The following is a 13,633-nucleotide window of genomic DNA, read 5'->3' as shown; positions in this document are numbered from 1 at the left end:
AACTATTAAGTACAAGTCAGTGTTCACACTGTTAGGAATATTGAGTAAGTAGAACAGTATCTAGATCATAGTCTAGCTTTGCCTTCAGTGATGTTTCAAAATAGCTATTTGGGGAGGTCAGTAGGCAAGGCCATGAAGTTCATCATATTTGGGGCATCAAGCATAAGTCTTCCCATAAAGTGGGTACTAGAAGTCCAGCAGGAATATGGTCAGGGAGTGGGCTGTCCTATATTGTCATTTTCTGTGCTCACTATTATACCTGCAGTTTGCAGGAGTAAGTCAAACACACACACACACACACACACACACATCTGTAGGGTGAAGTAAGTGGCCTTGCTGGCTTTAGGCAGCCGCTTACAGAGGAATTACAGGAACTTAATCAGCACATTGTTGTGAGCCAAGTACAGAGATTTGGGTCAGACCCAGCTGGCCTTCTATCCTTGGGTGAAAATGAAGAGATAATGACAGAGAGAATAGTGCTGATAATCCTTAATCTGTCTTCTCTGGAGTTCTTTTACTCCCTTACAGATCCCTTTTATATTGGTTATTAGCTGTCATCCTGAGATCACTCTCCTCTCCTCTCTTTTGTGATGGAACACCTCTCCAGTTTTCCTTGTTTTGGGGTTATTCTGTTTTGGTTATGTCTGTCCTTAAGCAAAGTGAAGTGTAGGATTGAATATTTGAAAACTTATTCATCCATAAATGTCTTTTCTACTCTTTTTTTTAATTAATTTTTATTGTAGGTTGTTCAAAACATTACATAGTTCTTGATATATTATATTTCACATTTTGATTCAAGTGGGATATGAACTCCCAATTTTACCCCATATACAGATTGCAGAATCACATCAGTTGCACAACCATTGATTTACATATTGCCATTCTGGTGTCTGTTGTATTCTGCTGCCTTTCCTATCCTCTACTATCCCCCCTCCCCCATCCCCTCCCCTCTTCTCTCTCTCCCCCCTCTACTGTAATTCATTTCTCCCCCCTTATATTTTTCCTCCTTTCCCCTCACTTTCTCTTGTATGTAATTTTGTATACCCCTGAGGGTCTCCTTCCATTTACATGCAATTTCCCTTCTCTCTCCCTTTCCCTCCCACCTCTCATCCCTGTTTAATGTTAATCTTCTTCTCATGCTCTTCGTCCCTACTCTGTTCTTAGTTACTCTCCTTATATCAAAGAAGACATTTGGCATTTGTTTTTGAGGGATTGGCTAGCTTCACTTAGCATAATCTGCTCTAATGCCATCCATTTCCCTCCAAATTCTATGATTTTGTCATTTCTTAATGCAGAGTAATACTCCATTGTGTATAAATGCCACATTTTTTTTATCCATTCGTCTATTGAAGGGCATCTAGGTTGGTTCCACAGTCTTGCTATTGTGAATTGTGCTGCTATGAACATGGATGTAGCAGTGTCCCTATAGTGTGCTCTTTTTAGGTCTTTAGGGAATAGACCGAGTAGGGGAATAGCTGGATCAAATGGTGGTTCCATTCCGAGCTTTCCAAGAAATCTCCATACTGCTTTCCAAATTGGCCGCACCAATTTGCAGTCCCACCAGCAATGTACAAGAGTACCCTTTTCCCCACATCCTCGCCAGCACTTGTTGTTGTTTGACTTCCTAATGGCTGCCAATCTTACTGGAGTGAGATGGTATCTTAGGGTGGTTTTGATTTGCATTTCTCTGACTGCTAGAGATGGTGAGCATTTTTTAATATACTTGTTAATTGATTGTATGTCCTCCTCTGAGAAATTTCTGTTCAGGTCATTGGCCCATTTGTTGATTGGGTTATTTGTTATCTTATTGTCTAATTTTTTTAGTTCTTTGTATATTCTGGATATTAGGGCTCTGTCTGAAGTGTGAGGAGTAAAGATTTGTTCCCAGGATGTAGGCTCCCTACTTACCTCTCTTATTGTTTCTTTTGCTGAGAAAAAACTTTTTAGTTTGATTAAGTCCCATTTGTTGATTCTAGTTATTAACACTTGTGCTATGGGTGTCCTATTGAGGAATTTGGAGCCCGACCCCACAGTATGTAGATCATAGCCAACTTTTTCTTCTATCAGACGCCATGTCTCTGATTTGATATAAAGTTCCTTGATCCACTTTGAGTTAACTTTTGTGCATGGCGAGAGAAAGGGATTCAGTTTCATTTTGTTGCATATGGATTTCCAGTTTTCCCAACACCATTTGTTGAAGATGCTATCCTTCTTCCATTGCATGCTTTTAGCCCCTTTATCGAATATAAGATAGTTGTAGTTTTTTGGATTGGTTTCTGTGTCCTCTATTCTGTACCATTGGTCCACCCGCCTGTTTTGGTACCAGTACCATGCTGTTTTTGTTACTATTGCTCTGTAGTATAGTTTGAAGTCTGGTATAGCTATACCGCCTGATTCACACTTCCTGCTTAGCATTGTTTTTGCTATTCTGGGTCTTTTATTTTTCCATATGAATTTCATGATTGCTTTCTCTATTTCTACAAGAAATGCCATTGGGATTTTGATTGGCATTGCATTAAACCTATAGAGAACTTTTGGTAATATCGCCATTTTGATGATGTTAGTTCTACCTATCCATGAACAGGGTATATTTTTCCATCTTCTAAGATCTTCTTCTATTTCTCTCTTTAGGGTTCTGTAGTTTTCATTGTATAAGTCTTTCACCTCTTTTGTTAGGTTGATTCCCAAGTATTTTTTTTTTTGAGGATATTGTGAATGGGGTGGTTGTCCTCATTTCCATTTCAGAGGATTTGTCGCTGATATATAGGAATGCCTTTGATTTATGCGTGTTGATGTTATATCCTGCCACTTTGCTGAATTCATTTATTAGCTCTAATAGTTTCTTTGTAGACCCTTTTGGGTCTGCTAGGTATAGAAACATGTCATCTGCAAATAGTGATAATTTGAGTTCTTCTTTTCCTATTTTTATGCCTTTAATTTCTTTCGTCTGTCTAATTGCTCTGGCCAGTGATTCGAGAACTATGTTGAACAGAAGTGGTGAGAGAGGGCATCCCTGTCTTGTTCCAGATTTTAGAGGGAATGCCTTCAATTTTTCTCCATTCAGAGTGATGCTAGCCTGAGGCTTAGCATAGATTGCTTTTACAATATTGAGGTATGTTCCTGTTATCCCTAGTTTTTCTAGAGTTTTGAACATAAAGGGATGCTGTACTTTGTCGAATGCTTTTTCCGCATCTATCGAGATGATCATATGGTTCTTATTTTTAAGCCTATTGATGTGGTGAATAATATTTATTGATTTCCGTATATTGAACCAACCTTGCATCCCAGGGATAAATCCTACCTGATCATGGTGCACAATTTTTTTGATATGTTTTTGTATCCGGTTCGCCAGAAGTTTATTGAGGATTTTTGCATCTAGGTTCATTAGAGATATTGGTCTGTAGTTTTCTTTCTTTGAAGTGTCTTTGTCTGGTTTAGGAATCAGGGTGATGTTGGCCTCATAGAATGAATTTGGAAGTTCTCCCTCTTTTTCTATTTCCTGAAATAGCTTGAAAAGTATTGGTATTAGTTCCTCTTTAAAGGTTTTGTAAAACTCTGCTGTATACCCATCCGGTCCTGGGCTTTTCTTAGTTGGTAGTCTTTTGATGGTTTCTTCTGTTTCCTCAATTGATATTGGTCTGTTTAGGTTGTCAATATCCTCCTGACTCAATCTGGGCAAATCATATGACTTAAGAAATTTATCGATGCCTTCACTATCTTCTATTTTATTGGAGTATAAGGATTCAAAATAATTTCTGATAATCTTCTGTATTTCTGAAGTGTCTGTTGTGATATTGCCTTTTTCATCCCGTATGCTAGTAATTTGAGTTCTCTCTCTTCTTCTCTTCGTTAGTGTAGCTAAGGGTCTGTCGATTTTATTTATTTTTTCAAAGAACCAACTTTTAGTTTTGTCAATTTTTTCAATTGTTTCTTTTGTTTCGATTTCATTAATTTCAGCTCTGATTTTAATTATTTCTTGTCTTCTACTTCTTTTGCTATTGTTTTGTTCTTCTTTTTCTAGGATTTTGAGTTGAAGTATTAGATCATTTATTTGTTGGTTTTTTCTTTTTTTAAGGAATGAACTCCAAGTAATAAATTTTCCTCTTAGAACTGCTTTCAATGTGTCCCATAGATTCCGATATGTTGTGTCTGTGTTTTCATTTATCTCTAAGAATTTTTTAATTTCCTCCTTGATGTCTTCTATAACCCATTGATCATTCAGTAACCTATTGTTCATTCTCCAAGTGATGCATGATTTTTCCTTACTTCTTTTATCATTGATTTTCAATTTCATTCCATTATGATCAGATAAGATGCATGGTATTATCTCTACTCCTTTATATTGTCTAAGAGTTGCCCTGTGACATAATATATGATCTATTTTTGAGAAGGATCCATGTGCTGCTGAGAAAAAAGTGTAACTGCTTGATCTTGGGTGGTATATTCTATATATGCCTCCTATGTGTCAGGCTCTAGCTGGGCAAACCAGGATGGAAACACAGGGTTTCTGCTGTTTCTGGGCTTATTATCATCATGGGGGACAGACCTTTACATAACCACAAAACTCTCTTAATAGATATGGAGTAGTGTAATAGTGTGGAAGTTTTAGTATTATAGGCTGGAAATTCTTTTTCCTCTGAATTATGAAGGTATGGGTGTTTTTGTTCTCTTAAAATGTGAATCCTCCTTATTTCATTCCTAACTCTTTATGTGCCTATTGTTTTGTCTCTAAAAGCAAATAGAATCTTCCCCTGACCTCCATCATCCTAAGATTTTACAATATTGTATATTGATGTGGACATATTTTCATCCACTATTATGGCTACTCCATGAGCTCTGTCAGTAGTCAGTGTTTTAGTTCTTAGAACTTTTCTTGATTTTTATTGCCCATTTTCCCCCTCCTCTGTCTTTGTACTTTTTGGTTGAAGCTAGTTCCCTTACTTACCTTTCCTCTATTATTCTCCTTTTTTTCTTCAATAACTTTCTAAGTCATTTCCTCAACTTTATCTTTTTGACTAATGTACATTACTTCATTCCTGAGATCTTGTTTTAATTTTCAAGAATTCTGATTTTCTATTCCTTTGATAACATTTTTTAAAATGACTATTTATATCATGCTATTTTCCAGTGGATATTCACAGATTTTCCTTGTAAGGGTTCTTTTCTTTACTTAGCTTCTAACCCTCTGTAGAAATACGATTGACCCTCATATATAACATTAGATTTACTATAGCCACATATTTTTTTTAAAAAAATAGGTGAAGTTAATTTTAATATTTTATTTAACATTTTGAATATCTAATTAGTATTTTTTAATTATGCTATAGTTTATTTATTTATTTATTTATTTATATTTGAGCTCTTAGTCCTTGAAATCTGGTATCTATTTTCCTTTAGAACACATCTCAATTTAGATCAGTTGCATCTCCAGTACTCTTTCACTAAATATAACTAGTGGCCAGCATATTGATAGCATAATTTTAGACCTTCAGTTAGTTCTTTCTCTACTCATTTTGATTTTTGTCTTTCATGGTGTCTAGTTATGTTAAGATTTGAGTGAAATTTCTTTGGAAGCTCTTGAACACATTAAGGCTTTTTAAAAACTTTGAACTTTCCTGTAAAGTGTTCCAGGTGGAACATTTAGGATATGCCTTTTTACATGTTTCTAGTTCCCTGCTCTTGGACTGGTTTATTTGATCCCCTCTGGAAAGGAGTTTTCCTGCCTAGAGATATGGTACTAATACCATAGGAGCTAGTATGGGAACGATGACTGCAGGATCTGTGCATTCAGTGTGCATACAGCCAACAAATCCCCATTTTCAGACAGTTACCTCTCTGTTTCTTATGTTTGACATTGCCCCCATTCAGAGAGCCTCTGTATCACATTGCCCAGAGAAAACATTTTCCAGATTTTTAGGGAAGAAGTTGCTCAAGAACATGGAGTGAAGACAGACCCACGTGTCTCCAATGACCCACCTGCACCCTACCCCAAGATCATAGGACCTGGTACTGATTGTCCAAGTCCCTTTAGTATTCTGAAAATTATGCTGAGTGACAAGGGGTCAGCTTTCTTGGAACTGCTAAGTCAGGATTTGTTCATCTGCTCTTCTGCTTGTGAATATTGCTTTTTGTTTTCTCTATTTTCCTAGTCCTTATGGGCTTACTGTATATTAGTGGGGTTACAGGAGGAAAAGAAATTAAGTATAAATTGCTGGATCTATAATGTTAGCCCAGAAAACTATTGATACTCTGTAATCACATTTTACAGACCCTTCAAATGAGAAATAGAAGTTTATACCTTTGAATAACTGTAAGTCTTATAATGTGTCATTCTTCATCTCTTTTAGATATTCAAGGAGAGGAGATTAATGGGGTCCAGTACTATAAACTTGCATTCTGCTTTAGGAATTTTGTATGTCCAAGACTTTCATGTTGGAAACTGTGCTCAATTCTTGCAATAGTGTTAGAAAGTAATCTTTATTTGACTCATTGACCTAAAGCTCCAAGAGATTAAGTGACTTGCTTCAGATCCCAAAGTGGTGAAGATAGGAACTGATCACAGGGCAACATCCTAACTTTCCACAGATAATATAGGACCAGCAGGTAGCCAAAGGTACACTGAATTTTCTATCACAGATCAGTAGAGACATTGAAATTCATATGGCAGTGGACATTTGTCAGAGGAACTTTTTCTTTTAATCTACTCATGGAAAATCAGGCTGTTTTAAAATTTGATTAGTAAGATGTTAAAAACATGTTTTTTATAGGTCATATTATCTAGTGCTGATCTTCATTCTGACCCAATGAAAACATGAGCCCTGTAGCATTTTGATATTTTTTACTAATAAAATCTGTGCCTTTTCTAATTCATTTTGTTTTGTGCATTGTCCTAGGTTTGTTTCAATAAAACAACTGGAGATCATGCCATTTGGGGGACAGATGTGAATATAATATATTGAAGATATAGACAAGAATTTTAAAAGCTCAACATGAAGCTTAAAGTTTAAACTTCATTTAAAGTTTAGAGTTTAACTGATTATCTGTTAACCTGTTTTAACATAAATACAATTTATGATGAAGATTTTGATTTGCTGTGTAAGTCATATCTCTAGCAAACATATGTTTTATGGGTGGAGATGAAGCTCAATAGTAGAGTGCTTGCCTAGCATGCTTGAGGTCCTAGGTTCGATCCCCAGTACTGCAAAATAAATAAATATATTTTGACTTTAAATTTTGTTAATCTAAAGGAACGTGCTTAATCATTTGAGTAACTCTCACTAATTGTTGACTTCAACAAAAAAGTAGAAGATATTTTAATGTAATTTTATTTCTTTAGCTCCCAGAACCATTGATTTTATTCCAATTGTACAAGGAATTTATGAACCTTGCAAAAGAGATCCAACATGCTAATGAAGAACAAGAAACCAACAAGGATAATCCCACTGACAAAAAATACTCAGATATGTGTTTAGAAATAAGCCGAATTCTTCTAAAAAGCAAGGACCTTCTAGGACAATTGCCAACATCAAATTTTAACAGTCTTCATTACCTTATCATACATCTTAAGCAGTAAGAATTTTTATACCATTTTAACCGTTTTTAATTGTACAGTTGCGGTAGTATTAAGTACATTTGTATTGTTGTGGTATTGTTTTTTACATGATTGTTTCAGTTTTATGATGTTTTTATTCTGTGTTGGAAAAGGGAGACATTGAATATATGTTCATGCAGCCAACACTGATCCCTCAGATGCCTCCTATGTGTCAGGCTCTAGCTGGGCAAACCAGGATGGAAACACAGGGTTTCTGCTGTTTCTGGGCTTATTATCATCATGGGGGACAGACCTTTACATAACCACAAAACAGCATCATCCTTTTTCTAGTAGCTGTGCACAGCATGCAGACATGCAGAGGAAGTTTGGGGGTGGGGTAAAGCAGAGGAGGCAAGCCCTTGAGTCAGATTTTAAGAACTGATTGGGATTTGGTAGAGAATGTGCAGAAGAGCTTACTGGGCAGAGAGTAACAGACATGGAGACAAAAGAAGGCATTTTACATTTGGAAAATATAGTTTTGTTAGACTGCAATATAGCAAGCAGTAGCAGGAACTGTGCTACCCTATCTACAGATCTGATAAGAAAATCCTACCTGCAGTCGATGAGTTGACCATATTGTTTCTGTACCTACTAAAGAACTTGGAGTCCAGAATTTCACATGCTCAGATTTGCCTGATAGATCTTTCTGACAGCAATATGAAAAATGGGTTGGTGGAGATCCCTTCTGCAATTCAGATCTCTTTGAATAGTCATAGAAATAAAAAGCCGTGAGTGCTTGAAGTAAAGCCAGAACATCAAGAGTGGCAGTAGAACAAAGAGATGTTCAGGAGAGAGAATCATCTAGACTAGAAAACTAGCTAGTGGGGGGGCTGGGAATGTAGCTCAGTGGTAGAATGCTTGTCTAGCATGTGTGAGACAATGGGTTTGATATTCAACACTGCATCAAAGTAAATAAATAAATAAATAAAGATATTGTATCTCTACAACTAAAGATATTTTTTAAAAAGAAAACTAACTGTGGGCAGTGAGAGAGAAATTGACAGTGATGTTTCAGTTTCCAATATAAGGACCTAGAAGTACATACCATATACAAAGAAGGAGCAATTTTTAGGGGTATTTTTTTTCCTTCTGCTGCTAAAATGTCAGTAGTTCCTTCTACTTCTGTGAATTTTATACTAATGTAGTACTCTGAAACTCAGTTTGGTGTGTGGTAAATATTGTAATCAAGCAAATGTATTCTTTACCTAGACCCACTAAACCTGACCTTTGACAAACTTTCTGTAGACTTCTGTAGCCCATGCTTCCTCTACCCTTCTCAATTCATAGTAAACTACCATTAAGGACCTCTAATAGGCAAATCTCATACAGCTTTGTGTGTTCTTCTTTTCAGAGTAGTAGACCATGCTGAAGAAAACAAGATGACTTCCAGAGACTTGGGGGTGATATTTGCACCCTGTCTCATGAAGCAAAGGCCCACAGGTGTTCCCATCACCAACGTCACCCTTGTTGAATATGTAAATAAGACACAATTAGTAGAGTTCCTCATAACTCACTCACAGAAGATCTTCAATGGGTCCCTTCAGCTACAAGATGTTACATGTAATACAGATGTGGTTGCACCTCAGCTTAATCAAAGCTGTCCTTCAAAACTTGTGATATCACCAAAAGAAAGAGAGATACAACGTTCCATGAAGTCACTATATTTTTCTTCAAAGGAAGTGAGTTTCAACCATTATAGAATTGCATTAGAACTTTGTGATGTTTGTGTTAATAAGTCAACACTCTTTGAACTATTTATTTTGAGGTGTGTTTTGTTTTTTTAGTTTAAAAATTCTCTTGCATCAATAGGATAACCACACTGCAAATGGTGAAAGTGAAAATTTTAAATCAGCTACATCATTTGAGGAATCAGAATGCAAGCAAAATACGTTGGAAAAATGTGATGCATGTCTCATTGGTGAGTGGTCATGTAAAATATTTGTAAAGTTTGAAAATATACAAACATATAAGCTACAATTAAAATCCAAGGTGAATGAAGTTGAGGGAAGTTCAAATTTTAAAGTTTTATTAGTTAACTTTGCTAGCCATTGAGAAAGTTAAGGAACGTAATATAAATGAATATCATTTTTTGTTAAAAGATATCTTGGAATTCATAAATGTTTTTTTGTTCTCCTTCTGAAATTTGTTTTCATTTTTACTTCTTCTCATCAATTAAAGTCAAGGCAGAGGGCTGAGGCTGTAGTTCAGAAATAAAGCACTTGCCTTACATGTGTAAGGTACCAGATTCTATCCTCAGCACCACATAAAATGAAATAAAGATACCATGTGTTCGTCTACAACTAAATAAATATTTTTTTTTTTTTAAGTTAAGGCAGAAATACACTGGACTTCTAAAAAAAAGAGACTCCTAAAGTTTTTTGACATACTTTTACCCATGGGCTACCTAATACATTAAGCATGTATGTCTTCTTTTTCCTTGGCTGTGGTTCTTTTAATTCATTGTTTTTCTCTGATAATTTTATTTCAGTGAGTGGTTTCTGTTAAGGTGGTTGAAAACCTTCCATTTGTTACTGCTTTAGTAGAGCTTAATTCCAACTTTTTAAAATATAGCCACATATGTTAAATTTGTATAAAATTAAATATCAATGAGTGTAGCCTGAGAAAGTCTGAAAACAAAGGGAGTCAATTACCTACCTGCTAAAAGTAGTACTGGACTCACTGATTCCATTTATCTGATGTGATCCTATTTGCAGTTCTGTGCTATGAACATTAGCCTCATTTAAGCCATAACTAAACAGTCTGAGGAAAGTTAATTATGCCAAGGATCATGTGCCTAAATTATTGTTCACTCAGGATTTGAACTTAGTTCTGTCTTATTTCTAAATCTAAACTTATTTCACAGTCCAATGAAATTGGATTCCCAGTTTGGCATAGTAATAACAATAAATATTTTTTAAATATTTTTAAGTTTTTATTACATACCAGGTAATTCTAAGCCTTTTCCTTATTAGATCATTTAAGACCACATGATATGGGTTGGGGTGGTGGCTCAGCGGTAGAGTGCTTGCCTAGCATGCGCAAGGCCCTGGGTTCAATCCTCAGCACCATATAAAAACAAAACAAAGGTATTGTGTCCAACTACAACCAAAAAAAAAAAAAATTAAAAAAAAAGACCACATGATAGCATAGCTCCATATAGGGATCTTTCTTGACAGAGGAAGGCAGGTAGGATTAGTGCAATGGACTTGGCCAGGGCAGAACTGGAGCAGAAACTGAGCCACCATCCAGACACCAGGCTGCAGAGCCTGCAGTCTTCATCATGCTAGAAGTTCTGCAGGACAATAAAAATGCTCTGGTTTTTACCATCCAACCACAATGGCTAGCTCATATTTATAGGGTGTTCTATAATGTGGAGAAGGACCCAGGACAGCAAATCATAGGAGCACTGCATGGGAACCAAGGAAGAGAGGCCAGCAGCCTCAGATGAAGAAGGAGGTCAGATGAGATGATGACCTGCAAGTGAAGCTGGTATGCACCTGTCTGCAAACCACTGCCCAAGGATGTGGGAGAAGGACCAGGTGGCAGGGACAAGGGAGTGGGCTATCAACAGGGCCAGTGGCAAAGCCATTTAACCAGCCAAGGCGCACAGTTGTCTTATGTTTCTCAGCAGGGAGAGGAGGATCCTGGATGGAGGGCTGCACCTTTCCAGCAACAAGAGCTTCTGGGGTAAAGCAGCAAAGAACAGAGTGTGAGGTGCTAGGGTTCTAAGTGAGAAAACAGGGATCTTGGGACCAGACTAGAGGAGAAAGAGAAGGAAGTAAATCTGGAGTCACCAGTACCAGTAGCAGAATGACAATTTTGACAACTCTTTAACCTTAATTTGACCAATGTTTCCATGTATTAGTTGATCAGCTGGGAGAGCATCCACGTCCTCTCTGGTGTGTGCCCTCAGTATGGACAGAATGTAGCTGGAAAGCAGATGAAGTGACAGGCAAAGTTCTTGGGATTCAGGACATGCCTTTGGTTGGATATAAAATAGTTTTAGCGTTCTGAGGTTACCAGTGTCTGCCTGTTGAAAATCAGGATAGTCTTAACCCAGAAAACCTTCATTCATGGATAATATATTAAAACAAGTTACATAGGAAAGTGTTTTTTGTTTGGTTTTATTTAACCAATCTGTGATGTGCTTTGTGGCTATTTATTGTATTGATTTAGGTAAATTTTGTGTTTATCTAAATTTATAAATTTTTATTTAAATTTTAAAAAGTAATGCTTTAATTCAAAATGTACCTTTAATGCTTATGAATTTTTAATTCCTCTGTATAGATGACTGAGAATATCATGCTGGAAAAAATATATAAGTCTGTGTTGTTTTGAGAGAGTACCCATTTATAACTAACCACACTCCCTTATTAACCAAGTTAACCAAGTTAAAAAAAAAAAAAACTTTCTTTTTTCAGATAACAAAGAACTTGAATCATCATTTCAAAAGATGGATGATATTTGTGGAACCACTAAGCCACTTATTCTGAAATCTGATGTGGCAACAAACAATATGCAGAGGCACACACCAAGGACGGAGATTAGGCCTGTAAATTTGCCTGAAGATGTAGTACTTCTTTCAAGCCCTCCTACTGAGAAAAACAGCAGAAATGTGGGAAATGTCAATTCAGACAAGTTTTACAATAATCCTACCTTTGAAGAACTTAATAAAAAAGATACCCCTACTACTGTATGTTCCAAATTTAATATCTTTGATCAGCAGATTCCACACAAAACTCTAGGACAACAACGTGAACAAAACAACTTAACTGCCAAGACTGCAGTGATTGTGCCAAGTGCACTCCAGGAAAAAGTGACAATGAGCGTCAGGATCAGTGGTGACCATCCCAGCAGTGCCACACAGCCCAACACGCCAGCCAGATCAGTAAGAGAGGTGTCAGAGAGACAGTCCTCCGATTCTTGCCCCCTCACTCTTACCAGAGCACCCAGAACACTACAGCCCCTACACTGGACAACATTTTACAAACCACATACCCCCGGCAATGTCAGAGGGACTGAGGAGAGACCAGCTTCGCCCTCAGCATCCATGCCTCCTAGCACAGCTCATACTCCCCTGAATCATGTGGAGAAACCAGTTACAGACGCAGACAGCACATCAGCTTGTCCTATGCAGCCAGGTGGTAAGCCTAAAGAGAACTCTGAGGAACACGGCCTGCCTGACGTGAATCCAACATACCAGAGACCCAGGCTAAAACGAATGCAACAGTTTGAAGACCTTGATGATGAAATCCCACAATTTGTGTAGGGTTGTAAAATTCAGTTTTTGTTATTTTGTTGTTTTTGTTTTGTGGTATTGTGTTTATTTTATGAAAGAATGTTTTGACAGGACCCCTTTTGTATAGGCTTGCCAAAGTGTGCATTTTGCCTTTTGTTCTTGTATGGTGTTTGCTAGTCATATAGAATAGGTGGTGTTTTAGTCATATAGAATGGTAGTACCTCACTGGAATTGTCCTTAATTCTGTGTTTTTGAACTTGTGTATAAAATAAGTGTCATAATTTTAAAATTTCAAATGATTTTCTCCATAAAGTGATCCATTTAAATGCATCCCTAATGTATGGTATAGTTCTCAACAAATAGGTGCAGGAGGGGAAAATTGGTTTTATTTTGGAGCAAAACTAAGTATTTATTTATAAAATGTTTCTGAATGCAAGTACCTGAAAAATATTTATTGGGTATGAATATGTTTTTTCCCATACAATGTTATAGTGAATCTTTGACCATTGTGTGTTTCTTATATGTATATAAACTTTTATTGTTCAATTGGCAATTCACTTAAATTTTTAATATTTACATAATGGCCCCAAAGCTTGCAAATCTGTATCTAATTGCCTTCTAATTGTCTGTTTTTAACATATGATATTCAGTTAAATTGTATGAAGAAAATGCACTTAAATACCAAAAAGTTTATATAATAATATATATAATATATAAACATATATTTATATAATATTATTATTTATATTAATTTATATTACTTAACATAGTATAATTATATTATTCCTATTGCATAATAAAGT

General features: G+C 36.3%; 1 protein-coding gene across 1 annotated transcript in view; it reads left to right on the top strand.

Moving 5' to 3' along the window:
* The window catches only part of LOC143404350 (rho GTPase-activating protein 29-like), a 42,398-nt gene extending 29,373 nt beyond the window's left edge, over positions 1 to 13,025 (top strand). Inside the window, exons 17-20 of the mRNA XM_076862542.1 lie at positions 7,337 to 7,569; positions 8,943 to 9,270; positions 9,401 to 9,509; positions 12,013 to 13,025. Coding sequence (XP_076718657.1) covers positions 7,337 to 7,569; positions 8,943 to 9,270; positions 9,401 to 9,509; positions 12,013 to 12,860 — 1,518 coding nt within the window. The 3' untranslated portion in view covers positions 12,861 to 13,025. The remainder of the gene's footprint in view (positions 1 to 7,336; positions 7,570 to 8,942; positions 9,271 to 9,400; positions 9,510 to 12,012) is intronic.
* Positions 13,026 to 13,633: the final 608 nt, after the last annotated feature.

Source organism: Callospermophilus lateralis, chromosome 7 (genome assembly GCF_048772815.1).
Source record: "Callospermophilus lateralis isolate mCalLat2 chromosome 7, mCalLat2.hap1, whole genome shotgun sequence".
NCBI lineage: Eukaryota > Metazoa > Chordata > Mammalia > Rodentia > Sciuridae > Callospermophilus > Callospermophilus lateralis.
This window is presented reverse-complemented; position numbering and strand designations above follow the sequence as displayed.